At 42.8% G+C, this 15,678-nt stretch overlaps 1 protein-coding gene across 1 annotated transcript; it reads right to left on the reverse strand.

Moving 5' to 3' along the window:
• Positions 1 to 3,075: 3,075 nt before the first annotated feature.
• Positions 3,076 to 4,514, reverse strand: LOC306858141 (putative nuclease HARBI1; the record flags this gene model as incomplete). The annotated part of the gene is made up of 3 exons (XM_079398541.1): positions 3,076 to 3,090; positions 3,357 to 3,551; positions 4,074 to 4,514. The coding sequence occupies 3 exons, from the start codon at positions 4,512 to 4,514 to the stop codon at positions 3,076 to 3,078; spliced, it is 651 nt and encodes a 216-aa protein (XP_079254667.1).
• Between the last annotated feature and the right edge of the window lie 11,164 nt (positions 4,515 to 15,678).

A 15,678-nucleotide genomic window follows, 5' to 3' on the forward strand; every position in this document is an offset into this window, starting at 1 on the left:
TATGTTGCCATGGCAACGTGTCAAAGTTGAAAATTCGTTTCTGGTGATTTTGAGGCAGATAACATGTTTAGAATGTCATGAAACTCAACACACATATGAGTATTAATGATAGTTAGACACTGGAAAAAGCTCATAAACGGGCGTGGAAGAGGCACTCTATAGCGCCACCTTTTGTCAAAAATGAGGGGGTTAGTTTTAGCTACAGACCCCAAACTCGGTACATAAATTGTTCTAATTAATCCGGACAACTTTCTAATTTACAGTCATTAGCTACGACCAACAGGAAGTCGGCTATATTTATTTTAATGTGGGTTTTTTTTAAAAACGGGCTGTAAACAAATTAATACTCCTCCAAGCAGAAACACGGAAATCACACCAAACATTTTTTATCATGATGCCAAAATACTGAAGATGCTAAATTGCGGACGGATTTAGGATATCTTGAACGATGATTTAATGGCAATTTATTAAAGTTACAGTAAAAAAGATCATTTCTTTTTTTTTTTTATCTTTTAAGAGCAGCTTCCAAACACTTCATAAAAATTTACATACACAGAACAATACAGTCTGAGGATATGTGATTAATTTTATGAATTTACAATACACTATGCAGAGGAGAAAATTTGAAAACTATCAGAGAGTTAGACTTAGACTGCTTCTGAGTGAGAGATCCCTGTCAGCCTGCAGCTGAGTGAGGGGTGGGGGTGGGGTGGGGTGTGAGTGACTGTGTGAGTGACTGTGTGGATTGAGCCAGTGGGTGAGAGAGAGAAAGAGAGAGAGAGGGTCTGTTTTTTTAAATCTTTAAAAAATGCTTATAAATCATTAAAGATTTTGATAACACTTTATAATAAGGTCTCAATTCTTAACATTAGGAAATGCATTAATTAACGTGAACTAACAATGAAAAATATATTTTTACAGCATGTTAATTCTTCCATGATAGTATGAACTAACAAAGAACAATTTTTTTAAAGCATTTATTAATCTTTTTAATGTTAGAAAATTAGTCATGTTCAAAAGATAAACTTTAAAATGTAATAATATATAAACACATTTTGGAATTAATATTGATCAACATTAAATGGTATATAATTATTAATGATTATATATATATAATGATAGCTACAGACACCAAACTCGGTACATAAATTGTTCTTATTAATCCGGACAACTTTCTAATTTACAGTCATTAGCTACGACCAACAGGAAATCGGCTATTTTTTTTTTTTATGTGTTTTTTTTTTTTTTAAACGGGCTGTAAACAAATTCATACTCCTCCCAAGCAGAAACCAACAATTCACACCAAACATTTTTTCACATGCTTCCAAGATACTGAAGATACTACATTGCGGACGGATTTAGGATATCTTGAACGGTGATTTAATGGCAATTTATTAAAGTCACAGTAAAAAATAACACTTTTCTTTTTTTTTATCTTTTAAGAGCAGCTTCAAAACACTTCATAAAAAATTACATACACAGAACAATACAGTCTGAGGATATGTTATTAATTCCATGAATTTACAATACACTATACAGAGGAGAACATTTTCAAACTTATCAGAGTTCTCCTGTCTCTGTGCTTCTAATGTGTGCGGTAGGTGACTGGGTGAGTGACTGACTGTGTGAGTTCAGTGAGTGTGGAGGGAGAGAGAGAGAGAGAGAGAGAGAGAGAGAGGGTCTGTTTAAACTTCTCAATAAAATCCTTAAAAAATGCTTATAAAGCATTAAAGGTTTTGATAACACTTTATAATTAAGTCTCATTTGTTAACAGTAGGGAATGCATTAATTAACATGAACTAACAATGAAAAATGTATTTTTTACAACATGTTAATTCTTCATTGATAGTATGAACTTACAATGAACTAACAATGAACAAAATATTTTTAATATTAGAAAAATAGTCATGTTCAAAAAATAAAACTTTAAAATGTAATAATATATTAACACATTTTGGAATTGATTTTGATAAACATTAAATGGTATATATTTATTAATGATGTAAATTAACAACAGTTAAATAATGTTGTTTTTTAACATTGGTTAATTCACAAATAACATTAAATATTAACAATATATTTTTTACTTTATTAATTTGTGTTAGAAAAAATTATTCATGTTAGTTAATGGAAAAATAAATCATTAAAAAAAGCTTATAAATCATTAAAACCTTTGGTAACTATAATAATTTCTCATTTGTTAGCATTAGTAAATGCATTAACTAACATCAACTACCAATGAAAAATATATTTTCACAGAATTTAAAGTTTTATATGTTGTTCTGTGTGTGTGTGTGTTTCACTGAGTTGATGGTTTGGATTAACCCTTTAATTGCCGTATCCCTTAAAACCAAACTGCCAGAGGGTTACTGTGATGCTTGTGCTCGCTGGGCACCGTTTTATCGATGCCACCGGGGGTGGCGTATGCTGACGGCTTGGGCCCGTCATCGCTGCTCGCAGCTATATTTTTATTTTATTTCTTTCTCTATTTCTGTGCAGTTTTACATAACACACCCACACTTTTACCTGTTCCCATGCAAGTGGTGGCTGAAGCATGTGCAGTAAGTGGACTTGTCCTTTTTTTTGTTTTTCTCAATGGTGAAATCAATATCAATAGTGGAGACACTGTATCACTTTGTCATATCATTTATTTTCATTGCACAGGACAGTGAAGAGACCCTCTCGGATGAGTGTCCTTTGGAGGAAGTACCTGTAAGTGCATAACTACACATAAAAATGCACTATATAATATACCCTATAAACTTATCAACTAATGTCCTTTATATTTTTGACCGCAATATGAGTTGCAGGAGTCTGCACAGAGGCCTGCAGAGAGGGAGTCTGCACAGAGAACTGATACAGAGGTGGACAGTGTTGCATTGTTTTTTTACTTTCAGTTTTTTTTTTTTTTTTGTATGCGTTGAGTCCAATTTATTTTCTCTGCAAATGGCACAGGGTGACATCCGTTCCCTCTATAAACGTAGCCTACAGCAAAAGGTTGAATATTTGCATTTAAAAAAACAAAAACTGAGGGGAGAAATGGAGCTCCAAGAGCTAATGAAGAAGAAAATTGCTCTAGAAATAGAGTTGCTGCAAAAGGAACTTCTGAGTAAGTACTAAAACATTTCACATTTCAGAGCACTACTGTTGACCTTGCATAACAATATCTCTTTACAGGCAAAAGATGACCCTAATTTTATTTATTTTTTTTCTCAAACAACAACTAATAAAAATCATTGAATCCATAATATCCTTGTCTTTTTATTTATTTGTCTTAATTTTTATTAAATTATTCTCAAATGGTGTTCCACAATCCTGTCCCGTGCAGCTCTGCCACTAGGTTGATCCAAGTGCACTGGCTGGAGGTCATCATCAGGCTGCACTTCCACCACAGGGGTCCTCTCCTTTCTAATGGTGGCAATGTTGTGTAATACAGCACATGCGACAATAATGCCGCATGCCCTGTCAGGTGCAACCCTCAGACTTTTCAGACACTGAAATCTTCCCTTTAGTTGCCCAAAGGTCATTTCAATGCGTGCCCTTGTCCTGGCTAGAGCTGCATTGTAACTGGTTTGTGGTCCAGGGAATGGAGTCATAAAATACTGCCTACAGGCATAGCCCCTGTCTCCAACCAGGATCCCATCGTAATCACCTGTACAATGGTAAAATGCAGTTCTGTTAGGCCCACAATAAGTGTGTGTAATACAGTGAGCATGACATTAATATCCTTACCACGTTCAAATAATGTGCATAACTGTGACATTTGGCTTCCACATTTGTGATATGACACCTAGAGTCTAAGACATTGTAGTCAATCAACTGCATACTTATGGAATACATTGTATATATTACCAATATAAAATATTAAGAATAGTGATACTTAACTCACCTGCACATTTATACTGTGAACCCCCTTTCGGTTCACAAAATCCCCTTCATTTGGGGCCTGGTGGGGCCTTGATATGAATGTGTGTGCAGTCTATGGCACCAATCACATTAGGGAAGCCTGGGGGACAATCGATTTATATTTACTAGTGTGGTCATATTCATACGATCTTCATTAACAAGTAGAATGTACCTGCAATTGCGAAATAGCTCTGTTTTACAACTTGGGGTCTTAAGTGGCTTGGAAAGACTACAAAAACACCTAAAAACTGCTTTAGCGCCAGGTAAACTTTACGAATGGCACGACAGACAGCACTTTTGGCCAAGTTCTCCGCATCCCCAATAGTGTACAGGAAAGTGCCACTCGCAAAGAATCTCAACGCGATGCACACAGTTTGTGCTGTGGTTAAAGCCCGACTCCGACGAGTAGAACTTTTAATATGAGGTTCTAACAAGTTTATTATGTAAATGACACCCTCACGTGAAAAACGATATCTTTCAAAAAGTACACTATCGCGCTGTGCTAATGGATCCTGTCTGTGTCGCAAAACGCGATTAATTCTAAAAGCTCTGCGAATTATCCTCGCACCTTCCGCAACAGGTTGCTCTCGTAAAAACGGGCAAGACATGGCTGCGACAGCCTTCCCTATCTCCTCCGCTTATAAAGCCGCGATCTAATCCTGTTTACATGAAATAAGCCTGCTCCCGAGCAGGTTTAAGCTTGCGCACCTGTTGCTATGACAGCAAGTCCAGGATGAGCGTCGAAGAACCAAACGATCCAAGATCATGCCAAATCGTCAACAATCAAATCCAGCTAACTGAGTTAGCGACGTACGAAGAACGAGCCCCAGGGCTGCGTTTCCCAAAACATCGTAAACCTAAGAAGTTCGTAGAAATGATCGTACGACTGATCTTAATATTACGGTCTGTTCCCAAAAGCATCGTAACTTAAGTAGCACTTGAAAATCTTCGTAGATCTACGAGTGCTCTGGAGTAATCGTAAAGCCTTAAGTGCATCGTAAGGAGACAGAGTTATGAGGGCATCTGCTGGACAACCGGAAAAGTGCACCTAAAATTTACTCTTCAAAGTCATTTCTCATTTTTTTTGGACGTATATTTTTATTAATTTATATTTTCTACTCATTACACAATTCAATATAGAAATAATAACGATAATAAAATAAAAATGACATAACTGAACATGAATAATTGTTAGAATGAAAAAAATATTAAAAAAGTACACTGTTGTATATGGACATTTCAAGGGTAGTACAAATGTTGTATTTAACAAAAAATATTTAATGTGCTGACGCAAATAAAGGAGGAACTCAAAAAAATGTGTCAATGACTTGCTGGCGTGCATGAAACCCAGCCATGTATTGAACATGTCTTGGCTGATCATCATGAAGTCACATCTCAACTTCATTCTCTTCCTCCACCTCTTCATCTTCCTCCTGATGTCCAAGGGCACTCTCCGCACTGCAATGTTGTGCAACATAGCTGTTACTGTTATTACAGCACAGCACTTTTGTGGCACAAAGAAAAGACCACCACTGGACTTGTGAATAGCCCGAAAACGTAGCTTCCACCTCCCTAAAGTGCGCTCCACAATACTTCGGGCAACACGGTGAGACTCATTGAAATCTGCCTCACTGTTACTGACAGGATTAGCAACAGGGGTGAACAGATATGGCCTCAATGGATATCCGCTGTCACCAAGCAGCCTCCACTGTCCTTTTGCGTGTTGGGTCTCTTGACCCACAGATGAGTTGGTAAAGATATAGGAGTCATGTGTAAGTCTGAGCTTTTTCAAATGAAGAACACTTGCACTGACTGATCTTAAAATATATCAGTGCCTTTGTTTCGTCTCAAGATGGACACCAGTAATATTTTTTTCTACGGCACATTTATAAAAAAAATTACTTAAATCTAATTGAAGTATGGCCTAATCCTGGCCCTGTCTGTGAAACTAGCCCATAGGGCTTGCATGCATATATATATATTTTTTTTAAAAAGGTACTACATGTAGCCATTTCAATTTCAAACACTTATAATAAGAGTTCTTCTGCTTTATAGTATTTCATTGAGCCTTAGGCTTTGAGTGGATTAACAAACATCAAAACGTTGAACGTAAACAGTTTTTATTGATTCAAGTTTGTAGATTGTCCCCCAGGATCTGCAAAAGACATTGCAAAATGTGATGTGTACATATGGAAAATAATATTTCATGTTGCACAACATATTATATTAAAACATATAATTATTCATGATTGAACAATGTTACCTGACGCATCTGGCAAGATAATGGGCACTGAAATGGAGGGCCTTGCAAATCTCATCTCCTCCAGTGAAAGTCTCCTCTCTTCCAAAGCCAGCTTGGCCTTCTTGAGTTCAATGATTTGCTTCTGAAAGTTGTTGCTCATCTCATTGGCCTCTTTAAGACATTGTCTGATGTCTTTTAGAACATGTAGTTTCTCTCGCTCCAGCTGTACTAAGTCCTGACTACAACCACAGACATTCTCAAATCGCTGAGGTGTTGTGGCTGTAGCCTGAACAATTGAAGATAGAGGCTGGGGCATGGATGGACTGTTGGGAGGACTGGGAGATGGTAGGTGTCTGTCAATAGGAGGAGAACCTGATTGCTCTTGTGAACATGATGGACCTGGCTCAGGTTCAGGTTGACGCAACCCTACTCCTCCACGGAGGTCCATTCCACCACAAATCCCATCTGAGGCAGTTGTTCCAAGAATTGACAGTGCCTTTTCTTCTTCTGCTGTAAGAAGGGGGGCGTCATTAGGCCCACCACCTGTTTTATTAATTGTTGTCCTCTGCAGTGCCCTTTTTCTTTTAGCTAGGCTTGAATAGTCCTGCCACTTCTTCCTGACCTCCTTCCCTGATCTTTTAATGCCCCTTGTTGCAGTAAGTTTTGTAGCAATATCGTCCCAGATTTTTTGTTTTTCTTTATTTGTATGACTACCCTTAAACCTGCTGAAAATTATGTTTTTGTAGCTCCACCTCCTCTAAAATAATAGTAATTTCCTCTTTTTGAAAGATGTCTTTTCTTTGTTTTTTGGTTTCAGCCATTTTGCTAGTGTCTCCACCCCTAGGTATGTGCTTATTTACATTTTTCTCCTAATAGCAAATGCACATCAGATGAAGACAATTAGGCTAAACTTTTTCAAAAATAAATGTAAGAGCTTATTTATTTTGATGTGAGATAAGCAATTGTTGATAAAGAAATTTATAAGTAATTCTACTTAAATAATTAAGGTTTCATATAAATATCGAAAATGATGCTGATGTCATTTCCGGCAAGGACCGTTAGAATTTGTTTTATGCAAGATTGGAAGCAAGACAGTGTTTTTACAGTGCAACATTTCCAGTTAATTTATGTTTTTAAACTTGCTCAAGAAGAAATTAAAGGACTTTTTTATGTTATTCGAGTTGAATATACATTCACACAAGTAGAAGAAGAAACGGAAATCAAAAATGAGATAGATTGCTATAACAGCATGTGCAACAATGACGAGCCGCGTGACATTTCAGCACTTGACCAACGGATAGCGACTCCTAAGTAGCACTTAAAGCACGGCTACGTGCGACTGTGTTAAGTGCATTTTTGGGAAATGCACGTGAAACAATAAAGAACGTTTGTAAAAAGACTCGTAGAAAACGCTCTTAAGCGCTAAGATCGTCTCGGTTACGTATGTAACCCCGGTTCCCTGAAGGGAACGAGACGCTGCGTCGAAGCGCTAGGGGAACGCCCACAGCGTGACCGCGCTCTGAACCAGAGTGTAACGTGTCCAATGGAAGGGCGAGACGTCATAGGCGGGTGACGTCACTGACCGGAAAGCATATAAGCACGTGCGGTGGAGCCGGCGTTTGCTTCCAGGAATGTACCATAGCGTACTGTACCATAGCGTCCAGTCCCAGAGGAGCTGGAGGAGCTAGAGAGAACCAGAGGGGACACTGTGCGGACTCTCGAGTCGCAAAGAGGTCCACCTGAGCCTGGCCAAAAATTCTCCATATCTGCCTCACCACCTCGGGGTGAAGCATCCATTCCCCGGGCCTCGGCCCCTGCCTCGACAGGATGTCTGCTCCCACATTGAGATACCCAGGGATATAGATGGCTCTGAGCGAGCGAAGTTTGCCCTGGGACCACACAAGGATCTGGTGCGCCAGCTTGTACAAGGGGCGCGAACGCAGACCTCCCTGGTGGTTGATGTAAGAGACCACTGCTGTGCTGTCGGTGCGCACCAACACATGGTGATCTCTTAGGTCTGGGAGAAAGTGCTTGAGTGCACGAAACACGGCCAACATTTCCAAACAATTGATATGCCACGTTAGATGGCGACCGCTCCACAGACCGCGGGCAGGGTGGCCACTCATGACCGCTCCCCAACCGGTGAGAGATGCGTCTGTCGCTAGCGTTACGCGGCGACAAGAGGCTCCCAGCACCGGGCCATGAGACAAGAACCAAGCTTGGCTCCACATGTAGGCATTGCCGCGTGACCTTGATCATGCGAAGCGGGTTTCCCCTCGGGGAGAACCCCTTGGTCTTGAGCCACCACTGTAGGGGTCTCATGTACAGGAGGCCAAAAGTAATCACGTTGGACGCAGCTGCCATGAGCCCCAGCAGTTTCTGAAACTGCCTGACAGTGAGTGACTGGCCCTGCTTCACTCTCTTGACTGCTGTGAGGACCGACTCGATCCGAGCAGCAGACAGATGTGCCTGCATCGTGGTCGAATCCCACACCACGCCTAGATAGGTGATTCTCTGAACTGGAGAAAGTACACTCTTCTTGGCGTTCAGTCTCAACCCCAGCGCCTTCATGTGGGCGAGAACGACATCTCGATGCCGAACTGCCGCCTGCTCTGAGTGAGCTAGAATCAACCAATCGTCGATATAGTTTAGTATGCGGATGCCCTGGAGTCGCAGAGGAGCCAGGGCAGCATCCACACACTTCGTGAAGGTGCGGGGCGAGAGTGCCAGGCCAAACGGAAGAACCCGATATTGGTAAGCTTTCCCCCCAAAAGCAAACCTCAGGAACTTCCTGTGAGGAGGAAAAATGGAGACGTGGAAATATGCGTCTTTTAGATCTATAGTGACAAACCAGTCCTCGGACCTGATTTGAGACACGACCTGATTGATCGTGAGCATCCTGAACTTCAGTCGCCCGACTGAGCGGTTCAACTGACGCAGATCTAGAATGGGACGCAAGCCTCCATCCCTCTTTGGAACAATGAAGTACCGGCTGTAGAACCCGGACTCTCTTTGGTGAGGAGGGACCACCTCGATGGCCTCCTTCCTCAGGAGTGTGTTTACTTCCTGTTCCATGATCAGAGCCTGCTGGGGGCCCACGCACGTGGGCATCACCCCATTGAAAGGCGGTGGCGGAGCGCCGAACTGAATACGATAGCCTTCCTCTACAGTACGCAGGACCCATCGAGATACATTTGGCAGTAGTTTCCACGCTGCCCAATGATCTACTAAGGGAACCAGTCTCTCGAGACTGGCCTCTGATGTAACCAGAGCTGCTGGCTCGATGCCCTGAAGCGGAGGACCGGCAGGCGACAACCGAACCAGGAACTCCAGAGACCCCCGCAGGGGTGGCGAGCTTCCCAGCTCCGCTACACTTCGGGGCGGAAGAAACTGAGAGTACTGCTCGCTGGAGCCCGCTGCGCCCTGGAACTCTGGCAGGGTTAGCGAACGGGTCTCCCGAGGGCACTGGGGGAAAGCGGGCACCCGCTCTGCCCCAGGGTGGTGTGCCCTCGTCAGCCCCGGGCCATGCCCGTCAGGGCTTCTTAGTCGAGGACCTCCTAGACCTAAGAACGGTCCTCAGATCCGGTTTAGCTCTAGAGGTCCCCGGCTCAGAGCGCTTGCCCCCACGACCCCGCCTCGGTGGGGTGCGGGTAGCGACGCTCTGTTTCTGAGCCTCCCTGTACGAGGAGCTGGTACGCGGCGAGGGCTGCTCCCGCCCAGCAGCCCCCTGAGCTAGAGAACGGCGAGGGAGAAACCGCTGAAACGCCGCCGCTTGCCTACGAGCCTCCTGGTACCTGTCGACGACCGAGTTGACGAGTCGCCGAACAGACCAGAAGGCGCAAGCGGGGCGTCCATAAGGGGGACCTTGTCTTTATCTTGTAAATCAGACAAGGTCAACCACAAATGCCTCTCCGCAGCCACCAGAGCTGCCATAGACCTGCCAATGGCGCGGGCGGTCTCTTTGGTGGCGCGGAGGGAGAGATCAGCGGTTTTTCGGAGTTCAGAGATATCTTCAGGCCCGAACCCCTCTCCCTCATCTAGCTCCTTTAGCAGGTCAGCTTGGTACGCCTGTAACACCGCCATAGTGTGCAGACACGCACCAGCCTGACCCGCAGCCGCGTACCCCTTGCCAACCAACGCTGAAGTTGTACGCAGCGGCTTGGAAGGCAAGGACGGAGCCTTTAGAGACGATGCCGAGCGAGGGGCCAGATAGCTCGCAAACGTCTGTTCCACTCGGAGCATCGCTCTATAGCCGTGCTCAACCACCCCCGCCACATTACCGTAATTCGAGGCGGGGATGAAGAGACGGGACGAGAACGGTCTCTCCCACGATCTCGACACCTCGGTGTGGAGATCGGGAAAAAACGGCAGGCTCCGACGTGGAGGTGGCGGCCGAACACGCAGAAATCTCTCATCTAACTTGCTAGTCTGCGGTTCGACCACCCTCTCAGTGGGGCAGCTGATGTTTAATTTGGCTGCTGCACGAGTTATAACCTCCACTAGCTCCTCATACTGGGGCTGCAGAGGGTGCGAAACCTCATCGACGCTCTCCAACTCAACCTCCTCGGAGGAAGAGAGGAGAAGCGTCGAGCCGCGCCCCGGTGGGGAAGAAACCGCAGAACGGGCTTCCGAAACCGGAGAGCGGCCGCTGGGTCTGATAGGCGGGGAAGGAGATAGTCAAGTCAAGTCAAGTCAAAGTTTATTTATAAAGCACTTTTTTAAAACAACAAGTGTTTATCAAAGTGCTGTACATGCAATAAGTATTAAGAAAAATGATACAACCAGTGACACTAAAAAACACTAAGAGACAATAAAACAATAAAAAGAAGCAGCTCTCACATAGCGTTAAATGCCAAACTATAAAAATACGCTTTTAGGCTAGATTTAAAGACAACAAGTGTTTGAGCCTGTCTAATGTAGAGGGGCAAGCTGTTCCAGAGCTTCGGTGCCGCAACTGCAAAAGCCCGGTCACCCCTGCTCTTCAGCCTTGCCAGCGGGACAACCAAAAGCAAATGGTCAGCAGACCTAAGTGCTCTTAATGGAACGTATGGCTTAATCAAATCGGACAAATATGTAGGTGCTACCCCATTAAGAGCTTTAAAAACAAAAACCAGAATCTTAAAATTGATCCTAAAACGGACAGGTAACCAATGAAGGGAAGCCAGAACCGGGGAGATATGTTCCATCTTTCGTGTACCAGTCAGCAGACGAGCTGCCGCATTCTGGACCATCTGTAGTCTAGAAAGAGAGGCCTGACTAATGCCTATATAAAGGCCATTGCAGTAATCCAAACGAGTTGAAACAAAGATATGTAAAATTCTTTGAAAGTCTTTAGGAGACAGAAAAGATTTTACCTTGGTAAGTTGTCTCAACTGGAAAAAACTAGATTTAACTACAGAGTTAATCTGTTTATCCAATTTAAAATCACTATCCAAGATAACTCCTAAATTTTTAACATAGGGCTTCACAAATGGATTCAATTCACCAAGGTCCAAACCAACTGAATCACAGATACCTCCCGGAGTAAACAGGATAACTTCAGTTTTGTTTTCATTAAAATTTAGGAAATTTAGTGCCATCCAGGCCTTAATTTCCTCTAGGCACTGCATTAGAGGCGCTAGAGAACTGATATCTTCTCGTTTCAATGGCAGATAAATTTGCGTGTCATCTGCATAGCAATGAAAGGAAATACCAAACTTCCTAAAAATCTGTCCCAAAGGAAGCATATACAAGGAAAACAAAATAGGTCCCAAAATGGAGCCCTGGGGGACCCCACATGTGAAAGAAGCAGTTGAGGAGACAAACTCTCCAAACCGAACTGAAAAAGTTCTTTCATGCAAATAGGATCTAAACCATCCCAACGCAGTACCCTTAATTCCAACACACTGTTCTAAACGTGTAATCAAAATATTATGATCCACAGTATCAAATGCAGCCGTGAGGTCCAGTAAAATCAAAATCGCATAATCCCCTGAATCAGTAGCAAGTAATAAATCATTAAAAACCTTCAGCAGTGCAGTTTCTGTACTATGAATGGATTTAAAACCGGACTGAAACATTTCATGAATGCCATGTAAATCTAGGAATGAATACAGTTGTCCAAACACTACCTTCTCCAGTAGTTTGGAAAGAAATGAAAGTTTCGAGATGGGTCTGAAATTAGCAAAAACGGATGAATCCAGATTAGATTTTTTGATTACTGGTTCCACCACTGCATGTTTAAAAAACTTAGGAAAATCTCCAGAAACCAGGCTACTATTAATAATTGCAAGAATTTTTGGCCCAATTGTTTCAAAAGAATCTTTTAAGAGACAGGGAGGAACAATATCCATGCCGCCTGAGGATGATCTCATTTTAACAATGATCTCTCTCAATGAGGCAAGAGACACCGGCTCAAACTGATTAAAAATGGCCGAGCACTCAGTGGAAATATATGAAAACATTGATGGGGCATTAATATTGGTTCTAACAGCCTCAATCTTGTCAATAAAAAAGTGTAAAAAGTCCTCACACATGTCAACAGAAGGCACTAAACAAGTAGCTTGGGGAGTGTTCAATACAACATTAATAGTACTGAACAACACAGCTGGCTTATGAGAATTATTACAGATAACATTAGAGAGGTACTTAGATTTTTCGGATCTAACAGTTTTTTGATATTTAGACAAGTTCTCCTTTAAAATATTAAAAGAAATCTGCAATTTATCCTTCTTCCAGCGGCGTTCCGCCCTTCTACACTCAAGCCTTACAGCTCGAGTAGTAGCATTCAGCCACGGTTGAACTCTTAGTTTTTCTCGAACTGTCCTAAACGGGGCCACTATGTCCAAAATGCCTTGACAGGTTGAAAAGAACAATGAGGTTAAATCATCGGTGTTAAGGCCATGTGTGGACATTAAGTATTCATCATTAATGCCATTAAAGGCATCAGAGAACAACTGAGCAGTTAAGGGGTTAATCGTCCGACGGCGACGGATTACAGAAGACACTTTAGCAGCATAAGAAATACATATCTCAAATACAACAGGCAAATGATCAGAAAAGGTAGCGTCACAAACTTCAATATTACCAATAGATAAGCCATATGATAGAACCAAGTCTAAAATGTGCCCACACGTATGTGTATGACTTGACACAGACTGAGTTAAATTAAATGAGTCCACAAGATTTAAAAAAGCTTTGGCCAAAGGTTTGGTGGGGCAGCACACGTGAATATTAAAGTCCCCAACAATTAAGACCCGATAATAATTTAGCATAATTCCAGCCAAAAAGTCAGAAAAGTCATCAATAAAATCCTTGTTATATTTGGGTGGACGATAAACAACAGCGCACAACACAGGATAACCCAAACCTAGTTCAAAAGCACTGAGTTCAAAGCTGGAATATGAGTAAGATGACAGTCGCCGGCAGTTAAAATGTTCTTTAAAAATAGTTGCTACTCCACCTCCTCGACCCGTAAGCCGTGGAGAATTAAAATATGTACAGTTAAGTGGTAGAACTTCAGAGAAGACACTCGACTCACCAACACCAATCCAGGTCTCAGTTACACACAACATGTCCAGGTCCTTAGACGTAAAAAAGTCATTCAAAATGAAAGACTTATTAGCTAGTGACCTAGCATTCACCAAGGCTATCCTCACTGGAGTTGGGTCTTTCGCCGACAGAGATTCACGGTCAAAAGGCCGGAGTAGAGAGGCATCCACACCACCTCGTCTAAGACGGGGTGACCGATGAATATCGACCGGAGGCTCCATATCCACACCTGTTACAGGTACAGGTACCAGCCACTTATACGCGGAATCCCAAGAACGGCGAGGCACATACCGTCGGCAATCCACGTCAAGACCCGATAAAATCCACCGAGGATCAGCATTTGGGAACAAAGCCATTTGAGTCTTTACTTTCACCAACAGACCACCTCGTTTACCACGGCGTCTGGATCGCTTCTTCCTCCCGAGAGAGCACATCCGACAGAGATAGACAGGTAATCCACGCAGGAGCAGAGGAGGTTGCGAATTGTATTTTCCACCCCTATTACCATTATAGATCGCTGTATTTTCCATAGCTGATCTAAGGTCAAGAAGTGTTTGGCGATCATACACCAGTAAAGAGTCTGCAGTATTTAAAACAATAAATAAAAACAAAACAAACATCCATAAAGCTGGAAGCGACAGACGGCTGGCCGCACACACTGGCGCCATCTTGTGAAAGATAGGGACTGGCCCGTCTCGCCTCCCACTAGCAGATCCACCTGCGAACCCCACGAGTGCAGCCGCCGCTCCGCCTCGGCGGAAGCGGGACCAGCACCGCGGGGAACGCTGGCGAAGGCTCCCTCGCGAAAGAGAGCCTTCCGGGCGCGAAGTGCATGCAGAGAGAGAAGCTCGCAATACGGGCAGCCGGCTCCCTCGAGAGCCGACTCAGCATGACCCGCTCCCAAGCAGACCACACACAGATCGTGAGTATCCCCCGGCGTAATGTAGCGTCTGCACGGGGGAGCACACGATCTGAAATGTGGTCTACTCTCGCCCAAGTGCTTTATTTTTCCAGCACTCTTTGACATGATGCTTAGAGACTTTTGGACGTACAACACCAAATAAGACTCACAACATGAAAAGACAGTACACACAGACAGAGAAGCGGTTGCTGAATGACAAAAAGCAAACGCCGGCTCCACCGCACGTGCTTATATGCTTTCCGGTCAGTGACGTCACCCGCCTATGACGTCTCGCCCTTCCATTGGACACGTTACACTCTGGTTCAGAGCGCGGTCACGCTGTGGGCGTTCCCCTAGCGCTTCGACGCAGCTCGAGTTCCTGGAAGGGAACAATCGTTATCGGGAAACGCAGCCCAGGTTAGTTTCCCAGTATAAATTGCCAGTTGTGTTGAATCGAAATCGAAATCGTATCGCATCAGTAGCTGCTTCATATGTATCTTTAATGTATCGTATCATTGGCTATGCATCGAGATGCGAATCGTATCGGCCTGAGTCATGAGATGCACATCCCTAATAGACAGACATATAATCCTATAAAAAATAAATATACCGTATTGACCCGAATATAAGACGACCCCCCCCCTTTCAGGATGTGCCTTTTGGAAAAGGCTTTTTGAAAACCAAATCTTGGGTTTTATTGAGAATTTGTTTTTTTCTTAAATTATTTTCATATTGCATATTTTTTTCCTATTTTAATTTTTGTTTCGAAAGTATGGTAAATACTGGTAGAATGTAAACAATCACATTTAAAATATACACTTTTTGATATACCATAAAAATAACAGGTAGCCCATCTGAATTATATAAGAATTAGGCTATCTCATAGTAGCCTACCAAAATTTCATTATCAGTAGAAGTGAAATCTTATAGGCTACTGTCTTACATTTTAAAAGTTTGGTCCCATCAGGCTAACATGACAGTCTCGACTCATGCTGCTGTAAGCTTTTCTTTTTCTTTTGCTTTCACTCGCGATCTTCTAACATTATTGCAGCACACAATGCATTATGTATTTCTTGGCACACTCGTTTTACACACATTT

This window comes from Barbus barbus, assembly GCF_936440315.1.
Source record: "Barbus barbus genome assembly, chromosome: 3".
Taxonomy (NCBI): Eukaryota; Metazoa; Chordata; class Actinopteri; order Cypriniformes; family Cyprinidae; genus Barbus; species Barbus barbus.